At 43.5% G+C, this 24,336-nt stretch overlaps 1 protein-coding gene across 1 annotated transcript; it reads left to right on the top strand.

Moving 5' to 3' along the window:
* The first annotated feature begins 2,780 nt into the window (after positions 1 to 2,780).
* RNF2 (ring finger protein 2) lies at positions 2,781 to 24,322 on the top strand. The gene is made up of 6 exons (XM_065409888.1): positions 2,781 to 2,867; positions 3,205 to 3,365; positions 10,460 to 10,675; positions 20,502 to 20,774; positions 22,069 to 22,240; positions 24,221 to 24,322. Exons 1-6 carry the CDS (start codon positions 2,781 to 2,783, stop codon positions 24,320 to 24,322), a joined length of 1,011 nt encoding a protein of 336 aa, XP_065265960.1.
* The last annotated feature ends 14 nt before the right edge of the window (positions 24,323 to 24,336 follow it).

Below are 24,336 nucleotides of genomic sequence, written 5' to 3'. Positions count from 1 at the left end.
ACATTGCGCCTCTCCTTATTCACCATCCTGGCAGTTGAGATCAGCTTGATTAGCTAGGGTTTGTCTGTAAGAGCAAAGTTTTGTATATCAGGCAGCTGGGAATACCTAACAGAAGGCTCTTGATTCTGGACTATGCTTCCCTTGTTGGTCCAAGAGAGCCCCAGGTTTAATGACATTCAGGTCACAGTGCAAGGATTACTATTGCTTAGGCTTTGGCATGGTGGTCCACAGCTATGGGACTTGAAGCATGAATTAATTCAAGGAAATCCTGTGGCCTGTGTTACACATGAGGTCAGAAGAAATGAACACAGTGGCCTTAAAAATCTGTGAACCTGTGAAAGTCTGTTGTCAGCTCAGCAAGCACTCTAGAAGTTTTAGATGGAAATCTGTTTGGGGACAGGAACTCTTATTCCTATGTTTGTACAGTGTGTAGCACAATGGAGCCCTGACGTGCCTGAGTCTCAAGACACTACAGTGATATAAATGTTAATAATATGCTTACTGTTCACATTAGGTCTCTCCATCCTGTGAGTAACTTGCACCATTGTTGCAGCATCAGCGCATCCCCATCAGCACAATCAATAGTGAGAGTGCTAATCTAAACAAGCCACTGGCTCTGTGTGTGCGCGCATGTGCTGTGTGTTAAATAAATCTTCAAGATTCTGACACTCTAGTCAAATCGTTGGCTGGATTCTCAGTATGTGTTCATTTTAGAGTTTACAGTCTGCAATTAGCTATTAGCAGCGTGTCAATTTCAGTAGTCTGTTAGGGCACTAAATTGATGTCTTATTTCTCTTATACATGCAGAGAAACATGTCCCTTGTGCCATAGAAAATATATTTTTATGCTACTAAAACAGGTTGACAGCCTAAATCCATCATCCTTTCCCAGTTCTTCTGCCATCTCTCCAACCCCAAGTTATTATTTAGGTGTAATACTTGGCTTGCTGAGAACTACTCCTCATTTGACCATTCCTTTTCAGTAGGAACAGATGTGCTGCAAGCACCACGGCCAAGATTAAGATGAACAGGCATAGTAGTAACCTGTGCTGCTGCTTTTATCTCTTCTTCCCCCCCTCCCCCCCCAACCCCTCAAAAAAGTTATTTAAGCCTGTTCAACCTCCCTTGGTGCAGAGGAATTGACATTTCTCATCTGGTAATTACTGTCCCTTGTACACTTGGTTGTCATACAAAAATAGGATCTGCGACTTGGCTACATGTTGGGATGGTTTGGAAGTGCACATTTAGATTTTTTTTTTTTTTTTTTTTTAAAGTGAACTGAAAAAACTTCATTTTTTCCTCTTCTAGTACAGATGTTTGCAACTGTAATTTTGCATCATACTGTAGTCTCCTAATTCAGAAATAGCCATGCCTACACACACTCTCCCAAAATAACTTTCTAGATTGCTCCACGTTCTTTTTGGAGAGTGTTCCTTCCTTCCCTCCAGCCCCCCGTAATTAACTATTTTCTGTCCAGAAACCTTTTTGCATTCTTTTTTATATTATTTTGATCTTTACAGTTTGCATAAGGCTAAAGTGAGACTTTCTCCAGTGTGGCTATAATTGCAATATACATGTCTACTGGTTTAAAAACTCAGGACTGATTGGGAGTTGGATGACTTGGGTTCTACTCCTAAATCTGACACTGACTCCAGTTTGAAATGTTGTGCAAGCCATGTAAATGTCTCTATACCTCCCCTTTATGAAAAGGAGGCATCCTTTTACCTGATTTTCTGTGGACTCATGACCATGTAAAGCATTTTGAAAACCTTGGGTGGATGGTGCTATGGAAATGCAGTCTTAAATTATTTTCATTCATCTCTTATGCTCAACTTTTTTTCAAATATGCATTGTTGGAGAGAGAGTTGGCTTAACACCCCTCCCCCAATTAATATAAGAAATAAGGAGAGAAACTAGAGAAGTGATAGTAGTGGTTTAGGCATATTGCTTATCTGAGACTTACCATTTCTGATGCTGATTCTCCTAATGCTTTCACCACTGTAAATCAGAAGTAATTATAGTGAACCCAATGGAATTACACTGGTGTGAGAGGAGAATTGGGCTCATCATTGAAACCTAAAGCTAGAAACATACTTTCTAAATGCGCCCAAACCTAGCTAGTCTTTCTTCATGCATCAATATTTTTTTTAAAACTTGTTAGGAATGAAAACCTCCTGTAAGGATTTGAGGGGAAAGGAGAAGGTGAGCGTATAGATTGTTCCTATGGGAACACTCACATCAGAGGGAAGAGTTAAGGTTGTCTGCGTGTAACTTTAGTGACTCTCCATTCCCTTAGCAAGTCAACCCTACTCAACCACAATGTGTGTTTTAAATGTCTTTTGGGTATGTATTTGATAGGGTGATGTGTGCAGCTCTTATGCTGTACTTCCTAGGTTTTGTGGTTTTGTCTTACGTTACTGTCCCTTAGCAACCTTAACTGACTTTCAAGATGTGTGTATTTGAATAACCTACTTGGTTACACTTGTATGATTCCAGTTACATGAGTGGGATTGTACATGTCTAACTGAGAGTGGCATTTGGTGCTTATTCTGGCTTTTCTTCATCCTCTAGGAACCATTTTTTCTCATTTCTTCTTTATTAGAATAGAAATTACAAACACATCTGCAGGGAACCTGGGGATTGCTGTTTCTGTGAAAATGTTGAACCAGCTCTACGATTTAAAGGGGAGGGAATCTGCTTCTAGCTTCAGTTAAACACACTTAAGCTTTTGTTTTATGATTGTTTATGTATTTTTTTCCCCTCTTCTCTTTATTCCTAGCCATGTCTCAGGCTGTGCAGACCAATGGAACTCAACCTTTAAGCAAAACATGGGAGCTCAGTTTATATGAATTACAGAGAACACCTCAGGTAATACAGGTTAAGAAGCTTATTTCGTGCAAGGCACTGCCATAAAAATAGAGTGTAATACCTTTCTTATATAAATCATAGGACAGTTTAATTTTGTTAAGTATTTTTTGTAAGATGCTTAGTAAAATCTCTAATTTCCTATTTAAAATTGTAACACATTGAAAAACAAAACATAAACAATCCCACATAGTTACAAATATAAAATTATGTAGCTTGCTTTTATTTTAAAGTGTTTTCTACAGTTTAGTGTATCTCTAATAATTTTCTTACAAAGATTACATTATTTCTATGTAAATAACTCCATTAATATGATTTCACTTTAATATTTGACCATTAGGAAGCAATAACTGATGGCCTGGAAATAGTGGTGTCACCTAGAAGCCTGCACAGTGAACTGATGTGTCCCATTTGTTTGGATATGTTGAAAAACACCATGACAACAAAGGAATGCTTGCATCGTTTCTGTGCTGACTGTATCATTACAGCTCTCAGGAGTGGGTATGTAAGAAATAATGTATACCTAAGAATCCTACCTTATTGCAGGGTGAGGGGGATGGTGGTCAAGAATCAAAATGATACAATGAGGCCCCTTTGAAGCCCTATGTGTTCAAAGATACGCAAACACACCACTACTAGATTGCAAGGAACCAAAGAACATTGCATCCAGTACCTAAAGTGGGTACTCCAATGTTATTTCACTGTTTCAATGTTTGTTCTCTTGAGGCGGTCCAGGTGTTGGGAGGAAGTATGCCCATTCCTTTGTATACACCAATGTAGAAAAACTAAATTATTGTTTAAGGAACAGAAAAAAATCCTCCTTTCTTAAGCCAGCTAGGTCTAGTCACAACGAATTGTACCACAAGAATGAACTAAACTGTCTCAGTGGAATCTTACCAAATGAATATGTAAATGTATAGAGTACAAGATTCCCTAATGTATGGAACATGTATTTATTTTGTATTTAAAACAAATCCTAATTGATAACTATTCTTGACTATTTAAATTTAAAAGATTTTGCAATTGCCATTCTTTTTATCATTAATTCAATGATACAAATATCAAACCTATGAGAATAACAATGACCGTATGATAATCATAATGACCTGTGTAGAGATGTCACATTTGATCCCCTTACTATTTTATTTGTGCCTTAGTTTAATCAGAACTCCAGTGATTAAGCCAGATATGTGTTTTTCAACCTTTTTTCATTTGCGGACCCCTAAAAATTTTTGAATAGATGTGTGGACCCCCTTGGAAATCTGAGATATAGTCCACAGACCCCCACGGATCCATGGACCTCAGGTTTAAAACTGCTGAGCTAGAGAAAATAGATATCTTGGGGGAATTTGGGCAATGCTGAACTCCTCTGCAAAAATTAACCCTCCTGTCTTGGACAAGAAAAATTATGCATGTGTAAATAGATTGTTTTAATTTCATGTCCTGCAAAACGATTCCTATGTGTTGTGAAATGGAAACAAAAAATTTGTCAAGGGATATTTTCATTCATTATTGAATGAACTGGAACATGCAATAGAAGATGGGTACACCTCTACCTCGATATAACGCTGTCCTTGGGAGCCAAAAAATCTTACCGCGTTATAGGTGAAACCGCGTTATATCGAACTTGCTTTGATCCACCGGAGTGCGCAGCCCTCCCCCCCCCCCCGGAGCACTGCTTTACTGCGTTATATCAGAATTCGTGTTATATCGGGTAGCGTTATATCGAGGTAGAGGTGTATATTGGTCTTCATTGTGTAATTTAATTAGAAGTTAGAGTAGTAAGAATGTCAATGAATGAAAACTGTCTGACACAAATATGGTCGCCACCATGGAGCTCTTGCTTTCATTAGGGGGAAGAAGTGTTCTTAATGTGAATTAACCAAGTCTAAGTAAAATCCTAATGAAGAAAAGGCAGTTGGTAGTTTTCACATGATTTAGCAGGTCAAGCTAAAGAGTAGGATTCTTCATAGTTTTTAACTTGATTTACTAACTTGGGTGAAAGCTATGAACTGTCTTGTCTTGACTAGGATGCTAACTTGAGTTAAAAGTATCTTTTTTACATTAATTAAGACACAATTTGAGAGGCAAAGGGAAAGAACCTGTCTGCAAAGAAAAGCAAGACACTTGAATCCTCAAATATAAGCTGTGATCACTGCAGACTTCTCAGTAAGAATAAAAACTAACTCTCACTCAGGGGAGGGAGTGTAATAACTACTGTCAAAGACTTAGGCAGAGGGGTCTATTCCTAGAAGATACTAAGAGAATGTTGGCTCTACAGTAAATGTCATAGGGAAAACCTAGGAGAATAGGAATTGAGAGGACTTGCAGCCAGAGGGAACAGGGGATAGACCGGAGAATCGCACCATCACCAGGAAAAGGCAGGTCTACATGATTGGGGACTCCTTACTGAGAAGAATAGACAGGCCTGTAACCAGAGCTGATCCAGAGAACAGAAGGGAGTGCTGTCTGCCGGGTGCTAAGATACGGGATATGGACCTGAGGCTGAAGAGGATCCTAATGGGAGTGGGAAAGAATCCACTGATTGTCCTTCATGTGGGAACAAATGATACGGCTAGATTCTCTCTGGAATGTATCAAGGGAGACTATGCCAGGCTGGGGAAGACGCTTAAGGAAATTGAGGCTCAGGTGATCATCAGTGGGATTCTGTCTGTTCCTAGAGAAGGGCAACAAAGGTGTGACAAGATTAGGACGATCAACAGATGTCTCAGGCAGTGGTGCTATAAGGAGGGCTTTGGGATGTATGGCCACTGGGAAGCATTCATGGACAGAGGACTGTTCTCTCGGGATGGACTTCACCTGAGTAGGGAGGGAAATAGACTTCTAGGATGGAGGCTGGCACAACTGATTAAGAGAGCTTTAAACTAGGAATTTGGGGGAGATGGTTGGGAGATGTCCAGGTAATCTCCATGCTGGATTTTAACATTGAGAGGGAAGAAAACGAAGTAAGAAAGGATACAGCTGTGGGCAGGAGAATGGACATAAGGAGGAAGGGTAGTGTAGATACCATTCTAATAGGTGATACTGATGGTAGAATGTCTGTGCCTAATCGGGTAAAGAATGTGAGCGAAGGCAAACAGCAAAAATTAAGATGTTTGTACACCAATGCGAGGAGCCTAGGTTACAAAATGGAGGAACTAGAGTTACTGGGGCAGGAAGTGAAACCAGATATTATAGGGATAACAGAAACATGGTGGAATAGTAGTCATGCTGGAGTACAGGTATTGAAGGGTATGTGCTGTTTAGAAAAGACAGAGATAAAGGCAAAGGTGGTGGAGTAGCATTGTATATCAATGATGAGGTAGACTGTAAAGAAATAAGAAGTGATGGAATGGATAAGACAGAGTCTTTCTGGGCAAAAATCACATTGGGGAAGAAAGCTACTAGAGCCTCCCCTGGGATAGTGCTTGGGGTGTGCTGTAGACCACCGGGATCTGATTTGGATATGGATGGGGACCTCTTTAATGTTTTTAATGAAGTAAATACTAATGGGAATTGTGTGATCATGGGAGACTTTAACTTCCCAGATATAAACTGGAGGACAAGTGCTAGTAATAATAATAGGGCTCAGATTTTCCTGGATGCGATAGCTGATGGATTCCTTCACCAAGTAGTTGCTGAACCAACAAGAGGGGATGCCATTTTAGATTTGGTTTTGGTGAGTAGTGAGGACCTCATCGAATAAATGGTTGTAGGGGACAACCTTGGTTTGAGCGATCATGAGCTAATTCAGTTCAATGGAAGGATAAACAAAAATAGATCTGTGACTAGGGTTTTTGATTTCAAAAGGGCTAACTTTAAAAAATTAAGGAAATTAGTTAGGGAAGTGGATTGGACTGAAGAACTTGTGGATCTAAAGGCAGAGGAGGCCTGGAATTACTTCAAGTCAAAGTTGCAGAAACTGTCAGAAGCCTGCATCCAAGAAAGGGGAAAAAATTCACAGGCAGCAGTTGTAGACCAAGCTGGATGAGCAAGCATCTCAGAGAGGTGATTAAGAAAAAGCAGAAAGCCTACAAAGAGTGGAAGATGGGAGTGATCAACAAGGAAAGCTACCTTATTGAGGTCAGAACATGTAGGTATAAAGTGAGAAAGGCCAAAAGCCATGTAGAGTTGGACCGTGCAAAGGGAATTAAAACCAATAGTAAAAGGTTCTATAGCCATATAAATAAGAAAAAAACAAAGAAAGAAGAAGTGGGACCACTAAACACTGAGCATGGAGTGGGGGTTAAGGATAATCTACGCATGGCCCAATATCTAAACAAATACTTTGCCTCAGTCTTTAATGAGACAAATGAGGAGCTTAGGGATAATGGTAGGATGACAAATGGGAATGAGGATATGGAGGTAGATATTGTGATGGGTTGAATCACAGAAACCCCCTTGGGGCTGCCAACTGATGTGCCAAGACTACTTCTGCCCCTATTTCCCCTGCCAGCTTGGGACTCCAGCACCCTGTCTTGTTGAGCCAGATACGCCAGTTTGCTCCGACACAGACCCAGGGTCTGAACCACGTGCCCCAAAGCTGTGGACTTAACTGAAAGCAACTTAAGAAGTGTTCCTGTCTTTAACACTCAGATGCCCAACTCCCAATGGGGTCCAAACCCCGAATAAATCCGTTTTACCTTGTATAAAGCTTATACAGGGTAAACTCATAAATTGTTCGCCCTCTATAACACTGATAGAGAGAGATGCACAGCTGTTTGCCCACCCAGGTATTAATACATACTCTGGGTTAATTAATAAGTAAAAAAGTGATTTTATTAAATACAGAAAGAAGGATTTAAGTGGTTCCAAGTAATAGCAGATAGAACAAAGTGAATTACCAAGCAAAATAAAATAGAACACGCAAGTCTGTGTCTAAGAAAACTAAATACAGATAAAAACCTCACCCAGTAAGCTTCCTTTTACAGACTAGTCTCCTTCTAGTCTGGGTCCAGCAATCACTCACATCCCTTGTAGTTACTGTCCTTTGTTCCAGTTTCTTTCAGGTATCCTTGGGGTGGAGAGGCTCTCTCTTTAGCCAGCTGAAGACAAAATGGAGGGGTCTCCCACGGGCTTAAATAGACTTTCTCTTGTGAGTAGAGACCCCCTCCTCTCTCCTATGCAAAGTCCAGCTCCAAGATGGAGTTTTGGAGTCACATGGGCAAGTCACATGTCCATGCATGACTCAGTTTTTACAGGCAGCAGCCATTGCTTACCTGCTACCTTGAAGGTCCTCATGTAGACTTCTTATGTGGATTGCAGCCTTCCAAGATCCATTGTCACTTAAGTGCTTCTTGATTGGGCACTTAATTTGCACATTCCTTTCTCAAGAAGCTGACCAAATGCTTTACAAAGGCTACTTAAAAATCAAGCCAGTACACAGCCAATATTCATAACTTCGAATACAAAAATTATACATGCATACAAATAGGATTAATAGATTCAGTAGATCATAACCTTTACAGAGAGATATTACATGGCATATGTAGCATAAAACATATTCTAGTTATGTTATATATACATTCATAAGCATATTTCCATAAAGCCTTATGGGGGGCACCGTCACAGATATTACCACATCCGAGGTAGAAGCCAAACTCAAACAGCTTAATGGGACTAAATCGGGGGGCCCAGATAATCTTCATCCAAGAATATTAAAGGAACTGGCACATGAAATTGCAAGCCCATTAGCAAGAATTTTTAATGAATCTGTAAATTCAGGGGTTGTACCATATGACTGGAGAATTGCTAACATATTTCCTATTTTTAAGAAAGAAAGAAAAAAAGTGATCTGGGTAACTACAGGCCTGTTAGTTTGACATCTGTAGTATGCAAGGTCTTGGAAAAATTTTTGAAGGAGAAAGTAGTTAAGGACATGGAGGTCAATGGTAATTGGGACAAAATACAACATGGTTTTACAAAAGGTAGATCGTACCAAACCAACCTGATCTCCTTCTTTGAGAAGGTAACAGATTTCTTAGACAAAGGAAATGCAGTGGATCTAATTTACCTCAATTTCAGTAAGGCGTTTGATACGGTTCCACATGGGGAATTATTAGCTAAATTGGAAAAGATGGGGATCAATATGAAAATTGAAAGATGGATAAGGAACTGGTTAAAGGGGAGACTACAGCAGGTCATACTGAAAGGCGAACTGTCAGGCTGGAGGGAGGTTACTAATGGATCAGGGATCAGTTTTGGGACCAATCTTATTTAATCTTTTTATTACTGATCTTGGCATAAAAAGTGGGAATGTGCTAATAAAGTTTGTGGATGTCACAAAGCTGGGAGGTATTGCTAATACAGAAAAGGACTGGGATATCATACAGGAAGATCTGGATGACCTTGTAAACTGGAGTAATAGTAATAGGATGAAATTTAATAGTGAAAAGTGCAAGGTCATCCATTTAGGGATTAATAACAAGAATTTTTTTATAAGCTGGGGATGCATCAGTTGGAAGTAACAGAGGAGGAGAAGGACCTTGGAGTATTGGTTGATCACAGGATGACACTGAGCCGCCAATGTGATATTGCCGTGAAAAAAGCTAATGCGGTCTTGGGATGCATCAGGCGAGGTATTTCCAGTAGAGATAAGGAGGTGTTAGTACCGTTATACAAGGCACTGGTGAAACCTCATCTGGAATACTGTGTTCAGTTCTGGTCTCCCATGTTTAAGAAGGATGAATTCAAACTGGAACAGGTACAGAGAAGGGCTACTAGGATGATCCGAGGAATGGAAAACCTGTCTTATGAAAGGAGACTCAAAGAGCTTGGCTTGTTTAGCCTAACCAAAAGAAGGCTGAGGGGAGATATGATTGCTCTCTATAAATATATCAGAGGGATATACCAGAGAGGGAGAGGAATTATTTAAGATCAGTACCAATTTGGACACAAGAACAAATGGATATAAACTGGTCATCAGGAAGTTTAGACTTGTAATTAGATGAAGGTTGCTAACCATCAGAGGAGTGAAGTTCTGGAACAGCCTTCCAAGGGGAGCAGTGGGGGCAAAAGACATATCTGGCTTCAAGACTAAGCTTGATAAGTTTATAGAGGGGATGGTATGATGGGATAGCCTAATTTTGGCAATTAATTGATTTTTGACTATTAGCAGTAAATATGTTCAATGGCCTATGAAGGGATGTCAGATGGAGTGGGATCTGAGTTACTACAGAGAATACTTTCCTAGGTGTCTGGCTGGTGAGTCTTGCCCACATGCTCAGGGTTTAGCTGATCACCATATTTGGGGTCGGGAAGGAATTTTCCTCCAGGGCAGATTGGCAGAGGCCCTGGGGGTTTTTTGCCTTCCTCTGCAGCGTGGGGCATGAGTCACTTGCTGGAGGATTCTCTGCACCTTGAAGTCTTTAAACCATGATTTGAGGACTTCAGTAGCTCAGACATAGGTTAGGGGTTTGATACAGGAGTGGGTGAGTGAGATTCTGTGCTGCATTGTGCAGGAGGTCAGACTAGATGATCATAATGGTCCCTTCTGACCTTAAAGTCTTTGATTCTATGAACTGCATCATGACAGGGAACTCTGGATTACAGCCATGAAGAGCATTCATTGTCACCTTTCTTTTTTGTTGGTTTAGAAACAAAGAGTGTCCCACATGTCGTAAAAAGCTTGTTTCTAAAAGATCACTGAGACCAGATCCGAATTTTGATGCCCTCATCAGTAAAATTTACCCAAGTCGTGATGAATATGAGGCTCATCAAGAGAGAGTTCTAGCAAGGATCAGTAAGCACAATAACCAGCAAGCTCTGAGCCACAGCATTGAGGAAGGATTAAAGATTCAAGCAATGAACAGGTATGGGGCTCTGAAGGTGGGTTGTTTGTGTTATTGTAACATTAACTTAAAATTCAAAGCAAACTAAACCATAAAAACGTTGAGTGCTTGCTCATGTTGATTCCATTCTAGATGTGCGCACGCCCATGTGTGCAGCCGTCGGAGATTTTTGCCTCAGCGGTATCCGTAGGGTCGGCTGTAGTGTCCTCTGGAGTGCCGCACCCATGCGTCGGTATACTAGGTGCTGCTGGCCCTACGCCCTCTCAGTTCCTTCTTACCGCCCATGGTGGTTAGTTGCAGCGCTTTTCCCTTGTCTCGCAAGGGCTAGTGGTTCTTCTACTTCAGTCTTCAAGCCTTAAGGCTTTGTAAATAGCTTGTTTACAGTCGTTCGTTAATAAGTAGTTGTTAAGTATCAGAGTAGCAGCCGTGTTAGTCTGTATCCGCAAAAATAACAGGAGTACTTGTGGCACCTTAGAGACTAACAAATTTATTAGAGCATAAGCTTTCGTGGGCTACAACCCACTTCTTCGGATGCATATAGAGTGAACCATATATTGAGGAGATATATATACACACACATACAGAGAGCATGAACAAGTGGGAGTTGTCTTACCAACTCTGAGAGGCCAATTAAGTAAGAGGAAAAAAACTTTTGAAGTGATAATCAAGATGGCTCAGTACAGACAGTTTGATAAGAAGCAAGTGTGAAAATACTTACAAGGGGAGATAGATTCAATGTTTGTAATGGCTCAGCCATTCCCAATCCCTATTTAGCCCTGAGTTGATTGTGTCTAGTTTGCATATCAATTCCAGCTCAGCAGTCTCTCGTTGGAGTCTGTTTTTGAAGTTTTTCTGTTTTAAGATAGCCACCCGCAGGTCTGTCAAAGAATGGCCAGACAGGTTAAAGTGTTCTCCCACTGGTTTTTGAGTATTATGATTCCTGATGTCAGATTTGTGTCCATTAATTCTTTTGCGTAGAGACTGTCCGGTTTGGCCAATGTACATGGCAGAGGGGCATTGCTGGCACATGATGGCATATATCACATTGGTAGATGTGCAGGTGAACGAGCCACAGATGGTATGGCTGATGTGATTAGGCCCTATGATGGTGTCACTTGAATAGATATGTGGACAGAGTTGGCATCGGGCTTTGTTACAAGGATAGGTTCCTGGGTCAGTGTTTTTGTTCAGTGATGTGTGGTTGCTGGTGAGTATTTGCTTTAGGTTGGGGGGTTGTCTGTAAGCGAGGACAGGTCTGTCTCCCAAGATCTGTGAGAGTAAGCTCTAAGATATAACCGCATTTGCTCCAATCCCTCAGATAGAGACAAGCACCTACAAGATCTCTATCAAGCATTCTTAAAACTACAATACCCACCTGCTGAAGTGAAAAAACAGATTGACAGAGCCAGACGAGTACCCAGAAGTCACCTCCTACATGACAGGGCCAACAAAGAAAATAACAGAACACCACTAGCTGTCACCTTCAGCCCCCAACTAAAACCTCTCCAGCGCATCATCAGAGATCTACAACCTATCCTGAAAGATGATCCTTTACTCTCACAGATCTTGGGAGACAGACCTGTCCTCGCTTACAGACAACCCCCCAACCTAAAGCAAATACTCACCAGCAACCACACATCACTGAACAAAAACACTGACCCAGGAACCTATCCTTGTAACAAAGCCCGATGCCAACTCTGTCCACATATCTATTCAAGTGACACCATCATAGGGCCTAATCACATCAGCCATACCATCTGTGGCTCGTTCACCTGCACATCTACCAATGTGATATATGCCATCATGTGCCAGCAATGCCCCTCTGCCATGTACATTGGCCAAACCGGACAGTCTCTACGCAAAAGAATTAATGGACACAAATCTGACATCAGGAATCATAATACTCAAAAACCAGTGGGAGAACACTTTAACCTGTCTGGCCATTCTTTGACAGACCTGCGGGTGGCTATCTTAAAACAGAAAAACTTCAAAAACAGACTCCAACGAGAGACTGCTGAGCTGGAATTGATATGCAAACTAGACACAATCAACTCAGGGCTAAATAGGGATTGGGAATGGCTGAGCCATTACAAACATTGAATCTATCTCCCCTTGTAAGTATTTTCACACTTGCTTCTTATCAAACTGTCTGTACTGAGCCATCTTGATTATCACTTCAAAAGTTTTTTTCCTCTTACTTAATTGGCCTCTCAGAGTTGGTAAGACAACTCCCACTTGTTCATGCTCTCTGTATGTGTGTGTATATATATCTCCTCAATATATGGTTCTCACTATATGCATCCGAAGAAGTGGGTTGTAGCCCACGAAAGCTTATGCTCTAATAAATTTGTTAGTCTCTAAGGTGCCACAAGTACTCCTGTTAGTTGTTAAGTAGTGTAGTTAGAGATAGAGTCCCAGCAGGGACTTCGCCCCAGGTGGGACATGCCCCGATCTCCGGGTTTTAAGCCCTGCTCTAACTGTAACAGGCCTATGCCTGTTAGTGAACCCCATAGCAGCTGCCTCAAATGCTTGGGGGAATCACATGTGAAGGAGAAGTGTCGCATCTGTAAGAACTTTTGTCCCACAACTCAGAAAGAGCGAGACATCTGTTTGAGGGCCCTCCTCCTGGAGGCTGTTCTCTGCCTGGCGTCCAAGCCTTCCTGGCCAGACTCTGCCCCGAGCACCTCAGCCTTGGTGCGCAGCGCACCTCCGGCACCAGTATCTAAGAGGAGGTTAAAGAAGTGACTCCCTGGCACCAAGCAAGAAGGGCAAAGGACCCAATTCGGGCCAACAGCCCACACCAGAGCCACATAGATATTCCCCCCCCGATGGGGCCCTCTAGCCCGCACAGGGATCTGCCACTGATTCCAGGAGGTGGTAAGGAACCCGGACTGGTGGCAGTGACTATCCCTTTCTGGCGCATAGAGCGCAGAGGCCTCTACCAACACCTCCAGCACTGTGGGTGTCGCAGGTCATGGCAAAGGCTTCCAGTGAGGGCAAGCCAGCCGTAAAGACCCCCAAGAGGGCGGGCGAACGACGCCGGTCTCTGGAGATGAGACGGCGCTCTCTGTCTCTGTGCCCCAGGTCTCTGTCTTCTGTGGGACATTCTACGTTGCCAGCACCATGCTCATGGTCTTCTCCCTCTCGACGCACGTCGCCTAGAAGAAGGCACCAGTCACTGTATTGCCGGCACCAATCATCCTCCCGCCGGCTGTCTCCTCGCCACTGATCCCCACGGTGGGAGCAGTCTCCGTCACGGTACCGATCCCCCCCCCCCAGCCCCAGCACTGATCCTCCTACTCGAGGCACCGGTCTCCTGCGGCAGTGGTTAGCCGTGAGATGCAAGCTTCAATGGCCCTTCCGTGATCACCGGAAGGTGATTCCTCTGGTTTCAGAAATGGAATTCAGTCCTTCACCACGACTGCACCGGTGCGAGTGGGCACCTGAGGCTGCGACGACCTCTGCGATGCCATCATGGCAGCAAGGCCAGTGGCCAGCACAATGGCCCTACTGGAGCACATGGGGCATGCCTGTGATGCTGATGCCTCAGTCAGTCCATTCCTCAGCGACCGTCTCAGAGCAACAACCACCGGCACTGGCAGCACCAAGCTCGGTGCATGAGGCACAGTCGGAGGCCGGGGTAGAGGAGCAAGTGCTTACCCCGAAACCCTCTTTCCTCGCGGGGCATGATCCCTCAGGGCCTCCCCCCGGGACCCAGTCGTCATCCTCATCCCTGGATGAGGTGGTGGTGAGCCTCTCCTGCACCAGCCCGCCAAACAATTTCAAAGAACATCAGGCCCTGCTTCGTAGGGTGGCTACGAACTTAGGCTTGGAAGTGGAGGAGATGGCCGAACAGGCAGACACCCTGTTCAATGTGCTCTCGGCTTCTACCCCCGTCCGTGTTGTGCTACCAGTACACGATGGGGTCCTAAAAATAGCAAATTCCTTTGGCAAATTCCTTTGGCAAATTCCTTCTTCCATCCCTCACACCTCCAAGAATGCTGAGGAAAAAGTATTTCCTCCCGGCCAAAGGGTTCGAATATTTGTATACCCACACTCCTCCAGGCTCGCTGATCGTCTCGGTGGCCAACGAGAAGGACAGATAAGGGCAAACCAGTTTGACCCTCAAGAATAAAGAGGCCAAGACACTGGACCTTTTTGGGAGAAAGATTTATTTGACGGCCAGCCTTCAATTCTGGGTGACCAACCATCAGGCTCTCTTGGGGAAGTATAACTTCAACTTATGGGACTTCCTTCGTAAATTCAGGGACTCACTGCCCCAGGACTCAGCCCAGGAATTCTGGGCCCTGGTGGAGGAGAATACGACGGATGCAAGGTGCTCCATCCAAATAGCGTGGGACGTGGCAGATTCAGCAGCTACGGTGGTCGCGTTGGCGGTGGTCATGAGGAGCAGCTCCTGGCTTCAGACCACTGGCCTGTCCCAGGAGATGCAGGCCTCAATCCAGGATCTTTCCTTTGATGGGAATGGTCTCTTCGCAGGACAGACTGACCCGAGGCTGCATGGACTGAAGGATACTCGGCCACCCTTTGCTTGCTGAGTCTGCATATGCTGCAGTCGATGAGGAAGCAGTTCCAGCCACTCCCACTGCTAAGGCCTTGGCAGCCTCGACAGGGGCCTGCGAGGAGAAGGGATAGAGACACAAGATTTGGTCATCACCGCCTTTCCTTCTCCCACTTCCCTGTGCAATCCGGTCCATCGAAGCCTCTTGGGGCGAGAAGTGCTCATTTTTGAGGGTGGGCTCGAGAGTGATGCCCCAGTCAACTCCCTGGATCTGCCTTGTTCTTTCCTCAACCATCATTGTCCCTACAGTTTGGCCTGGTCACGGGTCACCTCAGACCATTGGGTGCTAGACATTGTATCTCAGGGCTACACCCTGCAATTCTCGGCTGCCTCCCGCCTTCCCTGTCCCTCTTCAGGGACCCGTCTCACAAGCAACTCCTCATTCAAGAGGTTGAGAACCTCATGCAACTGGGGGCAGTGGAGGAGGTCTCCTGGGATGTGAGGGGAAAAGGATTCTAACTCCTATTATTTCCTAACTCTGAAAGTGAAAGGGGGTCTAAGACCCATTCGGGACCTGCAGCGCCTCAACAAGTCGCTCAAAAACTTGAAGTTACACATGGTCTCCCTGGCCTTCATCATCCCCTTCCTGGATTTGGGAGACTGGTACGCCGTCCTCGATCTGAAGAATGCCTATTTCCATATCTGCATCTTCCAAGGTCACAGACAATTCCTCCGTTTTGTGGTGGGCGGGCGCCATTTCCAGTTCACGGCGCTGCCCTTTGGCCTCTCATCTGCCACGAGGGTGTTTACAAAATGTATAAAAACAACAAGGAGTCTGGTGGCACCTTAAAGACTAACAGATTTATTTGGGCATAAGCTTTCATGGGTAAAAACCTCACTTCTTCGGATACCCACGAAAGCTTATGCCCAAATAAATCTGTTAGTCTTTAAGGTGCCACCAGACTCCTTGTTGTTTTTGTAGATACAGACTAACATGGCTACCCCCTGATACTTTACAAAATGTATGGCACCAGTGGCTGCTTACCTCAGGCGCCGAGTGGTTCAGGTCTGCCCATATCTCAATTTGCTCATCAAGATCTTGGGAACAGGTGCAGAGGAGCCTCGATCTGGTTCATTCCACCCACCGCAACCTGGGCCTATTGGTAAACAAAAAGAAATCGACCTTAAGGCTGGTGCAATGACTAGAGTTCATTGGGGCGGTTCTCGACTCCACACGAGCCAGAGCCTTCCTTCCGGAGGCGCGTTTCCAGGCTATGTCGGACCTGATCTTCCATATGAAAAACTACTCACTCACCACTGCTCACACCTGGGCCACATGGCTGCATGTACGTACGTGGTCCAGAATGCCCGGATCCATCTCCAGCCAAAGCAGGCGTGGTTGGTGTCGGTCTACATCCCCAATAGAGATGCTCTAGACCAGGTGGTCAGGGTGCCGGTTCACATCCAATCATTCCTGGATTGGTGGTTGAGCCCCGAATCGGTGTTGGAGGAAGTTCCCTTCACGACCCCCGACCCTGGTTTCTGATGCCTTAGACCTGGGTTGGGGAACCCACCTGGGCGAGCTCAGCACACAGGCCACTGCTCGTGGGACGATCTGTCCCTTCACATAAATATCAGAGAGCTCAAAGCAGTTTGCCTGGCCTGCCAGGCTTTCCTGCCCCACATAAGGGCAAGGTGGTGCAGGTCCTGACAGACAATACCGCAGTGATGTATTATATCAACAGGTAGGGTGGAGCCAGGTCATCAGCCCTTTGCCAAGAAGCTTTCCACCTGTAGGGCTTCTGTGTGCGGCATGCCGTCCATCTGGTGACCATGCATCTGCCCAGGGCCAAGAACGTGGTAGCGCATCGCCTTAGCAGGACCTTCTTGTCTCGCCATAAGTGGTTGATCTACCTGGAGGTGTTCAGTGTGATCTTCCAGAGGTGGGGACTCCCCAGGTGGATCTGTTCGCATCTCATCAGAATGGGAAATGTCACGTGTTCTGCTTGTTCTGGGGATTGGACAGGGGCTCCCTGTCAGACGCCTTTCTGTTCCCATGGTCGGGGGTTCTGATGTATGCCTTCCCACTGGTGCTGCTAATCCACAAGGTTCTTATAAAGATCAAATAGGACAAGGCGAAGGTGATCCTGATTGCTGCCGAGGCCACACAGGAGCTCTGGTTCGGCATGCTGATGCACCTTTTGGTAGCTGCCCCACTGCAGCTACCTCTCTGGCTGGACCTGCTGTCCCAGAACCACCGCAGTCTTCTGCATCTGAACCTGGTGGCACTGCACTTGACAGCATGGCTTCTGCATGGCTAAATGCTGAGGAATGGGAATGCTCAGCCTGGGTCCAACAGGTCTTGTTGGGTAGCAGAAAGCCCTCCACCAGAGCAACCTACCTGGCCAAGTGGAAAAAGTTTGTGTGCTGGGCCTCAGACCGGGGTATTCGGGCTGAGCAGTCCTCGCTGCAGGCGATCCTGGACTATCTTCTGCACCTCAAGCTCCAGGCATTGTCCCTGTCATCGATCAAAGTCCACTTGGCCACTATTTCAGCCTTCCACGCTCCACTCCAGGGCAGGTTGGTCTTTGCTCATGACATGACGGTCCGGTTTTTGAAATGTGTGGAGCGTCTCTACCCACATGTCAGGGATCCCATCACTCCCTGGGACCTGAATCTCATGTTGTTGTGGCTCATGGGTCCTCCCTTAGAGCCTCTATCTCCTGCCCCCTTCTCCTCTTCTGGAAAGTTTCTTCCCTGGTTGCAATAATGTCCACCCGTAGGGTCTCTGAGATCAGGGCACTTACTTCAGAGCCACCCTATACAATGCTCTACAAGGACAAGGTCCAACTGCATCCGCATCCTACGTTCCTGCCGAAGGTAGTTTTACAGTTTCAAACCGGTCAAGACATATACTTACTTATCTTCTTTCCAAAGCCTCATAAATTGTAAGAGGAGTGCAAATTGCATACCCTGGACATCAGGAGGGTGCTTGCCTTCTACATCAACAGGACCAAGCTGTTTTGTAAGTCAACATAGTTGTTTGTTGTGGTGGCAGACAGGATGAAAGATCGCCCAATGTCTGTGCAGAGGATTTCATCCTGGATCACAACCTGCATCCATTACTGCTATGACCTGGCAAAAGTGTCTCCACTGGTGTCTGCGACTGCCCACTCGACTTTGGCGCAGGCATCGTTTGCAGACTTCCCGGCCCAGGTGCCGATTCAGGATATCTTGCAGGGCCACTATCTGGTCATCTATCCACCTGTTTACATTTCATACGCTCACCCAGTAAGCCTGAGACAATGCTAGCTTTGGTAGAGCTGTGTTGCAAGCTACACAGCCGTGAACTCCGAGCCTGCCACTAGGGATACTGCTTGTGACTTACCTAGAATGGACATGACATGAGCAAGCACTCTAAGAAGAAAAAACAGTTACCTACCTTTTGTAATTGTTGTTCTTCGAGATGTGTTGCTCATGTTCATTCCATTACCCGCCCTCCTGCCCCTCTGTCGGAGTTGCCAGAAAGAAGGCACTGAGAGGGCGTATGGTTGGCAGCGCCTAATATACCAATGCATGGTATATTAAGAGGGTGCTACAGCTGACCTTACAGATACCACTGAGGCAAAAATCTCCTGCCATGCACGTGGGCTTGCACACACCTAGAATGGAATGGACATGAGCAACACCTCTTGAAGAACAACAGTTACGAAAGGTAGGTAAGCGTTTTTTCCAGATCTTTTTTAAGACTCTGATAAAAAGTTAAAATTTCCTACCTCTTGACCAGCAATTTGAGTTCCTGTATCACTTCCCAAACTCTCCATGACAGCCAAATATTAGGCTTCACAAACTAGTGATGGTATTGTGTGCAAAAGATGGACCTCAGTATCACAGTAAGAACCCAGGTTGCAAATCCGTAAAAGTATAGGCATCACAGTATTTTTACATGAACATACAGATTCTCAAATAATACAATACAGTGAAATCTGTATAAAGAATCACCCCTTTTGGGCAACCTTGTGTCTGAAGAAAACATCCCTAAGGTACATCTAGATGTTTTAGAATATAATTCTGCTCTCTGTTTATTGAAGGTCGCCCCCCCCCCACCCCCAGTCACCTTGTTAATCTGCTAGTTTTATCAGTTCTTTGATTGGTCCCGTAGAATGAAAAGCATGTTCTACCATAAGGTCGCTACAGTTTTTTAATAATATTGCATAATTTTGATAATATTTTGTCTTGCAAAATTATACTTGACCTGGGATAAGGGATTTTGTTCTGGTTGGGTAAGTAAAATCTCATTAGTAGGGATTTTTGTTTTTGGTTGTCTATTGTCATGGGGGACGGGGGTGAACAGGCAAATAGATCTTGCATTTGGACTGGGACATTTTAATGACAATTTATTTTGCAAGGCTGAAAGGCATATATAGAATTTCTCAGCTTGCTGTAGCACTATATTTAAGCCTAAAAGAGAAACAATTTGTATAAATAAATTATAGAATAAAATGTGCTTGAAACTCACAGTGGTGGTACAGATATTATTACTCTTTCACAGTGCTCAAAGTAACTAATATGGTGGCATACATATGGGATTATATTTAGATAAAAGAATTAAGAACAGGGTGGCATAAACAATTGTAGCTCATTAAGATTTTGCCAATGCATTATTAAATCTAATACAATTAAATATGTAATGTTTGGAAACATAGTATACAGTGTCCTTTACAGGTTGCTCAGTTTTCCAATCTGTCGTGGATGGGAAGGTGCAAATACACTATTCTGATATAGAACAATTTTACCTAAAAGGTGTGTGTTGTGAGGAAACGTAGTAATGTAGAGAAAAGAACCTGCAGTCTTGTGTGAAAATAATTATTGACCTGTGTTGCCAAAGGCCTTCTGCTACAATAAATTTTTGGAAAAATATAAGCTATTAAACTGTATGGGATATTTCTATAAGAATCTATTTAAGAATTTATACTTTTTAAAACAAAGTTTTTTATGTGTACAATATGCGTGCAAAGAAAAGAAAATCCTTTTTATAGCTTCAATGCCAGAACAAAATATTTAAGCATAGTTGCTTTATGGAAAAGAATGTTACAAAAATTCATTGTTGTTGAACATATAACTGATAATTGCTATGAAATGTTGGTGCCTTTAAATATGCTTACTATAACACCCTCTGTGTGTGACTGATTATAGACAATTGAAAAAAATTGTTTGAGAGATACTGTGTGAGCCAGCATGTGAAAATTTAAAGAAATTTGATTAATTCTGAATGCTGATTAGCTGCTGAGGAAATCACTTTTATTTACATATATCTTTAAACAGGCTACAACGAGGCAAGAAACAACAGATTGAGAATGGCAGTGGAGCAGAGGATAATGGTGACAGTTCACACTGTAGCAATGCTTCAACACACAGCAACCAGGAAGCGGGGCCTAGTAACAAAAGAACCAAAACATCAGATGATTCTGGGCTAGAATTGGACAATAACAATGCAACTGTGGCAATAGACCCAGTAATGGACGGTGCTAGTGAAATAGAGCTAGTCTTCCGGCCCCATCCTACACTCATGGAGAATGATGACAGTGCACAGACCAGGTAAGTATCTTCAACATCTATTAATAATTTTCTTACTGTTACTTAATATGTTGTTTCTTCAGGCTTTTTGAAATCAAAAGTAGACATTTCTTCTCTAGTTACACCTTGTCCTGTTGAACTGAATGCACTTTCTCCATAGGGTAGCCAATTATTTTTGTTCATATTTTATAGTATCATAGTCTGTTTTAACCCTTTGATTGCAGAAAAAGTTCCTAACAGTTAAGAACACACCTCTGTTCTTGGTTGACAGCATTTTAAGACCACAGATGATTTTAGATTCCAGTCCCTCCTCACTCCTTTTGAAAATATGTATATAAAAATAAGCCTTATGTAAGCGTTAGAGTGTAACTGAATGGATCAACATGTGAATTCCTTTGTCTTTGGAAATTGGGAAAGAAGAGTGAAATTTTTCAAAAGTGGCTCAGGAGCACAAGTCCCATTAAAAGTGAATCTCACCCTAAATTCTGTGTAATCCTGTCCAGATCCATGCTCATAAATTCTGGTATCTGCAGTATGCAGGTTTGTACACCTCTACCTCGATATAATGCTGTCCTCGGGAGCCAAAAAATCTTACCGCGTTATAGGTGAAACTGCATTATATCGAACTTGCTTTGATCCACCGGAGTGCGCAGCCCCGCCCTCCCTCCCCCCGGAGCGCTGCTTTACCGCGTCATATCTGAATTCGTGTTATATCGGGTCACTTTATATCGGGGTAGAGGTGTATTTTTTTTCTAGAGTTTCCTGAAATATATGGAACCTTCTTTCTTATTCCTCTTCAGCACGAGAGCTTTCTCATGGGTTCTAGAAAATTACAACATCCCAGGCCATTCGGCACTTTTGAAAAATCTCACTCTTCGGTTTAGATTTCCAGAGAACGAGGAGTCAATGAAGAGTAGCTAGGACAAGGAAAGCGGTCACAGAGCATGCCAAGTATCCAATTCTTGTCCATTGAATTGATGTCACACATCTGTGTTCAGAGGATTTGAGCACTCCAGAATATTTACTTTTTTTAAAAATGTCTCACATGATCAGTTAATTCAGGTAGATGACAAAGTAGTAATCTTTCCTATCCACAAGTAGAGTGGGAGCCTGTGGAAGAGGAGATTGAGAGAGGTGTGAGGACTTCTTTTCTTGTTCAGTAAATTGCTTCTTTTGTATCTTGAGAGAAAACTTTGAGGCACTCTGTACTCTTCACGTACAAGTTTGTTTACTTTTACATATGAAGCTTATCTAGTGCCTTTTTCTGCACAAGTGATTCAAATATGTTTGGTTGTCTTTGTTGCTACTGTTGCAGATATATAAAGACCTCAGGCAATGCCACAGTTGATCACTTGTCTAAGTACCTAGCTGTGAGGTTGGCTTTGGAGGAACTTCGGAGCAAAGGAGAGTCAAACCAGATGAATCTTGACACAGCCAGTGAGAAGCAGTACACAATTTACATTGCTACGGCCAATGGCCAGTACACTGTGAGTAGTTGACCTGGTTGATACTCTGTCTAATTTAGAAATGTTTAGACCCAACAATACTACAACTTGAAGGCATAATGGATTTGTTATCCTATTGTGATTGGTTTGGATTCTGTCTATAAATTGGTCTATGGATTGTATTCATAATCCATTTTTAAAAGCATAGCACCAGCATTATTTGCTGTGACATTTTAGGCAAAAGTCTGTTCTGTAGCGATTACATACAGCAAAAGCATTGATAGTAGAAAAGGAGTGGCATGTAAATGTGTGGATGCTCTGGGAACAATCCCCTGAGCTAGGGTAAATGGTGTGGTTCCATTGACATCACTGGGATTTTACCAATTTATGCCAGCTGAAGATATGGCTCTTTATTTTACAGGTAAAAATTTAGGAGGAAAAAAGTGGTACTTTGATTTGAGGACTTGCTTATTGAGAATGTCCTTCATTGCCCAACGGTGGTAGCACTTCCTAGCCAAATTCAGTCTGGCTTTTTATCAGTGCGAGGCACATCTATTGATATAAAGTCAAATTCACACATATGTAGTATTTCAGACAGGCAAATATTAAATGAGCACAATCCACAAAAATTCAGTCAAAATACAATACAGTAGTTAGCTAGATGAATACTCAGTATCACTAGTTATTTTAAATTCCTGCCAGCCTTACTAATTCAAGAAAGGTTTAGCGATTTTGCTGGTTAAAAAGTGAAATATATTGGACTTCAGCCCCAAGTTCCACCTCATCCCACCTCCCATTTGTAAAGCTGGGAGAGGGGCAGCAGCGCACATACTCTGGGGATGCCTCAATTTCCTTTCTAGGGCAATCTGTAGTCACGTTTGAAAGATTTTTGAAAAAGATTTTCAGAGATTTTCAGGCATATTGGTGGATAATCCCCTGACTGATAACTGGGAGATGCATACTCTACTGCCAGGAGCACATGATATCATAAAGTTGCTCAAAAGCCATATTAGCAGAGGCCCAGCGAGGTGGCTGCAAGACTCCTGGTCCAGTGGGAAACAAAGGGCTTAATTGCAGATGATGCTTTCTGTAGCAGAACTCCCTGCTCATCCTATTGGAATGACCCAAGTTCACCTCTCCCACAGCCCCTTCATGCAGGTTCTTCCACAGGAAGAGGCAGCTCGGCTCACTGCATTTTAGCTTTTCATAAAGTCAGACTGTTGGTAGGGAAGCGGAGGCCTGACCTCAGGTCTTGGTGCATAAATTTTAAAGTGAAACTTAGAGCTTATTTCTTTGCTTTCAAGGTCCTGCATAGTTCTCTCCCTCCTTACTTATCCACCTATGTTGCTCTGCACATCATGCAGGCTTCCCCATCCATCAGTGATGCCAACCTCTACACATCATGTGTCTGTTTCTCCCCAAAACCCACCACCATACACCCAACACACCAAAAATTCATTGTTCCAGTAACAGTTTGGATATATCGTGATGACACAGTCATCCTCTGATCACTTTGCTGCTTGTTGATTCTCCTTGCCCCTGTCCTTGTCTATTTGTTTTTCTTGTTAGCATGCAAGCTCTTAGGAGAAGAGATCATGATTTCTTGTGTTTGGAAAGCAACTAGCACATTGGTTGGTGCTACTGGGCGGGGGTGGGGTAGAAATACACCCACTGCCAAAAAAGCATAATAAATGAAAGGGTGGTGATCAGTATAGTTAAGATCTAATCTGTATTGCTATGAACTAGCTAGCGAGGGGGACTAGTATTAGAATTGAGGCACTAGTCACTGGATTATAATGAGCAGATAAGCAACCAGAAACACTGATAACATATTTAATAACAGGAAATATCTATTAACTGCAGCCAGAACCACAGGAGACTTGTATTCTGTAAATGTTCCTCCCTAAGTCTACTGAAGGGTTTTCACAGTGACCAGATAATAGTGACAGGACCATCAGAAGTTCATAGCGAGATGATGGAAAATATATTGTCAGAACTGTTGGTTTTTTTCTCCTCCTTTAGGTATTAAATGGTTCCTTTTCCTTGGAGCTGGTCAGTGAGAAGTACTGGAAAGTGAACAAACCCATGGAACTCTACTATGCACCAACAAAGGAACATAAATAGGCTTTGCGAGAAGG

Source organism: Emys orbicularis, chromosome 8, assembly GCF_028017835.1.
Source record: "Emys orbicularis isolate rEmyOrb1 chromosome 8, rEmyOrb1.hap1, whole genome shotgun sequence".
Taxonomy (NCBI): Eukaryota; Metazoa; Chordata; order Testudines; family Emydidae; genus Emys; species Emys orbicularis.
Note: the sequence above shows the minus strand (reverse complement) of the source record. Positions and strands in the feature narration are given on the sequence as shown.

Coding starts and splice junctions, on each gene's coding strand:
- RNF2 (XM_065409888.1), top strand. CDS start 2,781: ATGTCTCAGGCTGTGCAGACCAATGGAACTCAACCTTTAAGCAAAACA. Junction 3,366..10,459: donor ATTACAGCTCTCAGGAGTGG/GTATGTAAGAAA, acceptor TTGTTGGTTTAG/AAACAAAGAGTGTCCCACAT. Junction 22,241..24,220: donor CGGCCAATGGCCAGTACACT/GTGAGTAGTTGA, acceptor CTCCTCCTTTAG/GTATTAAATGGTTCCTTTTC.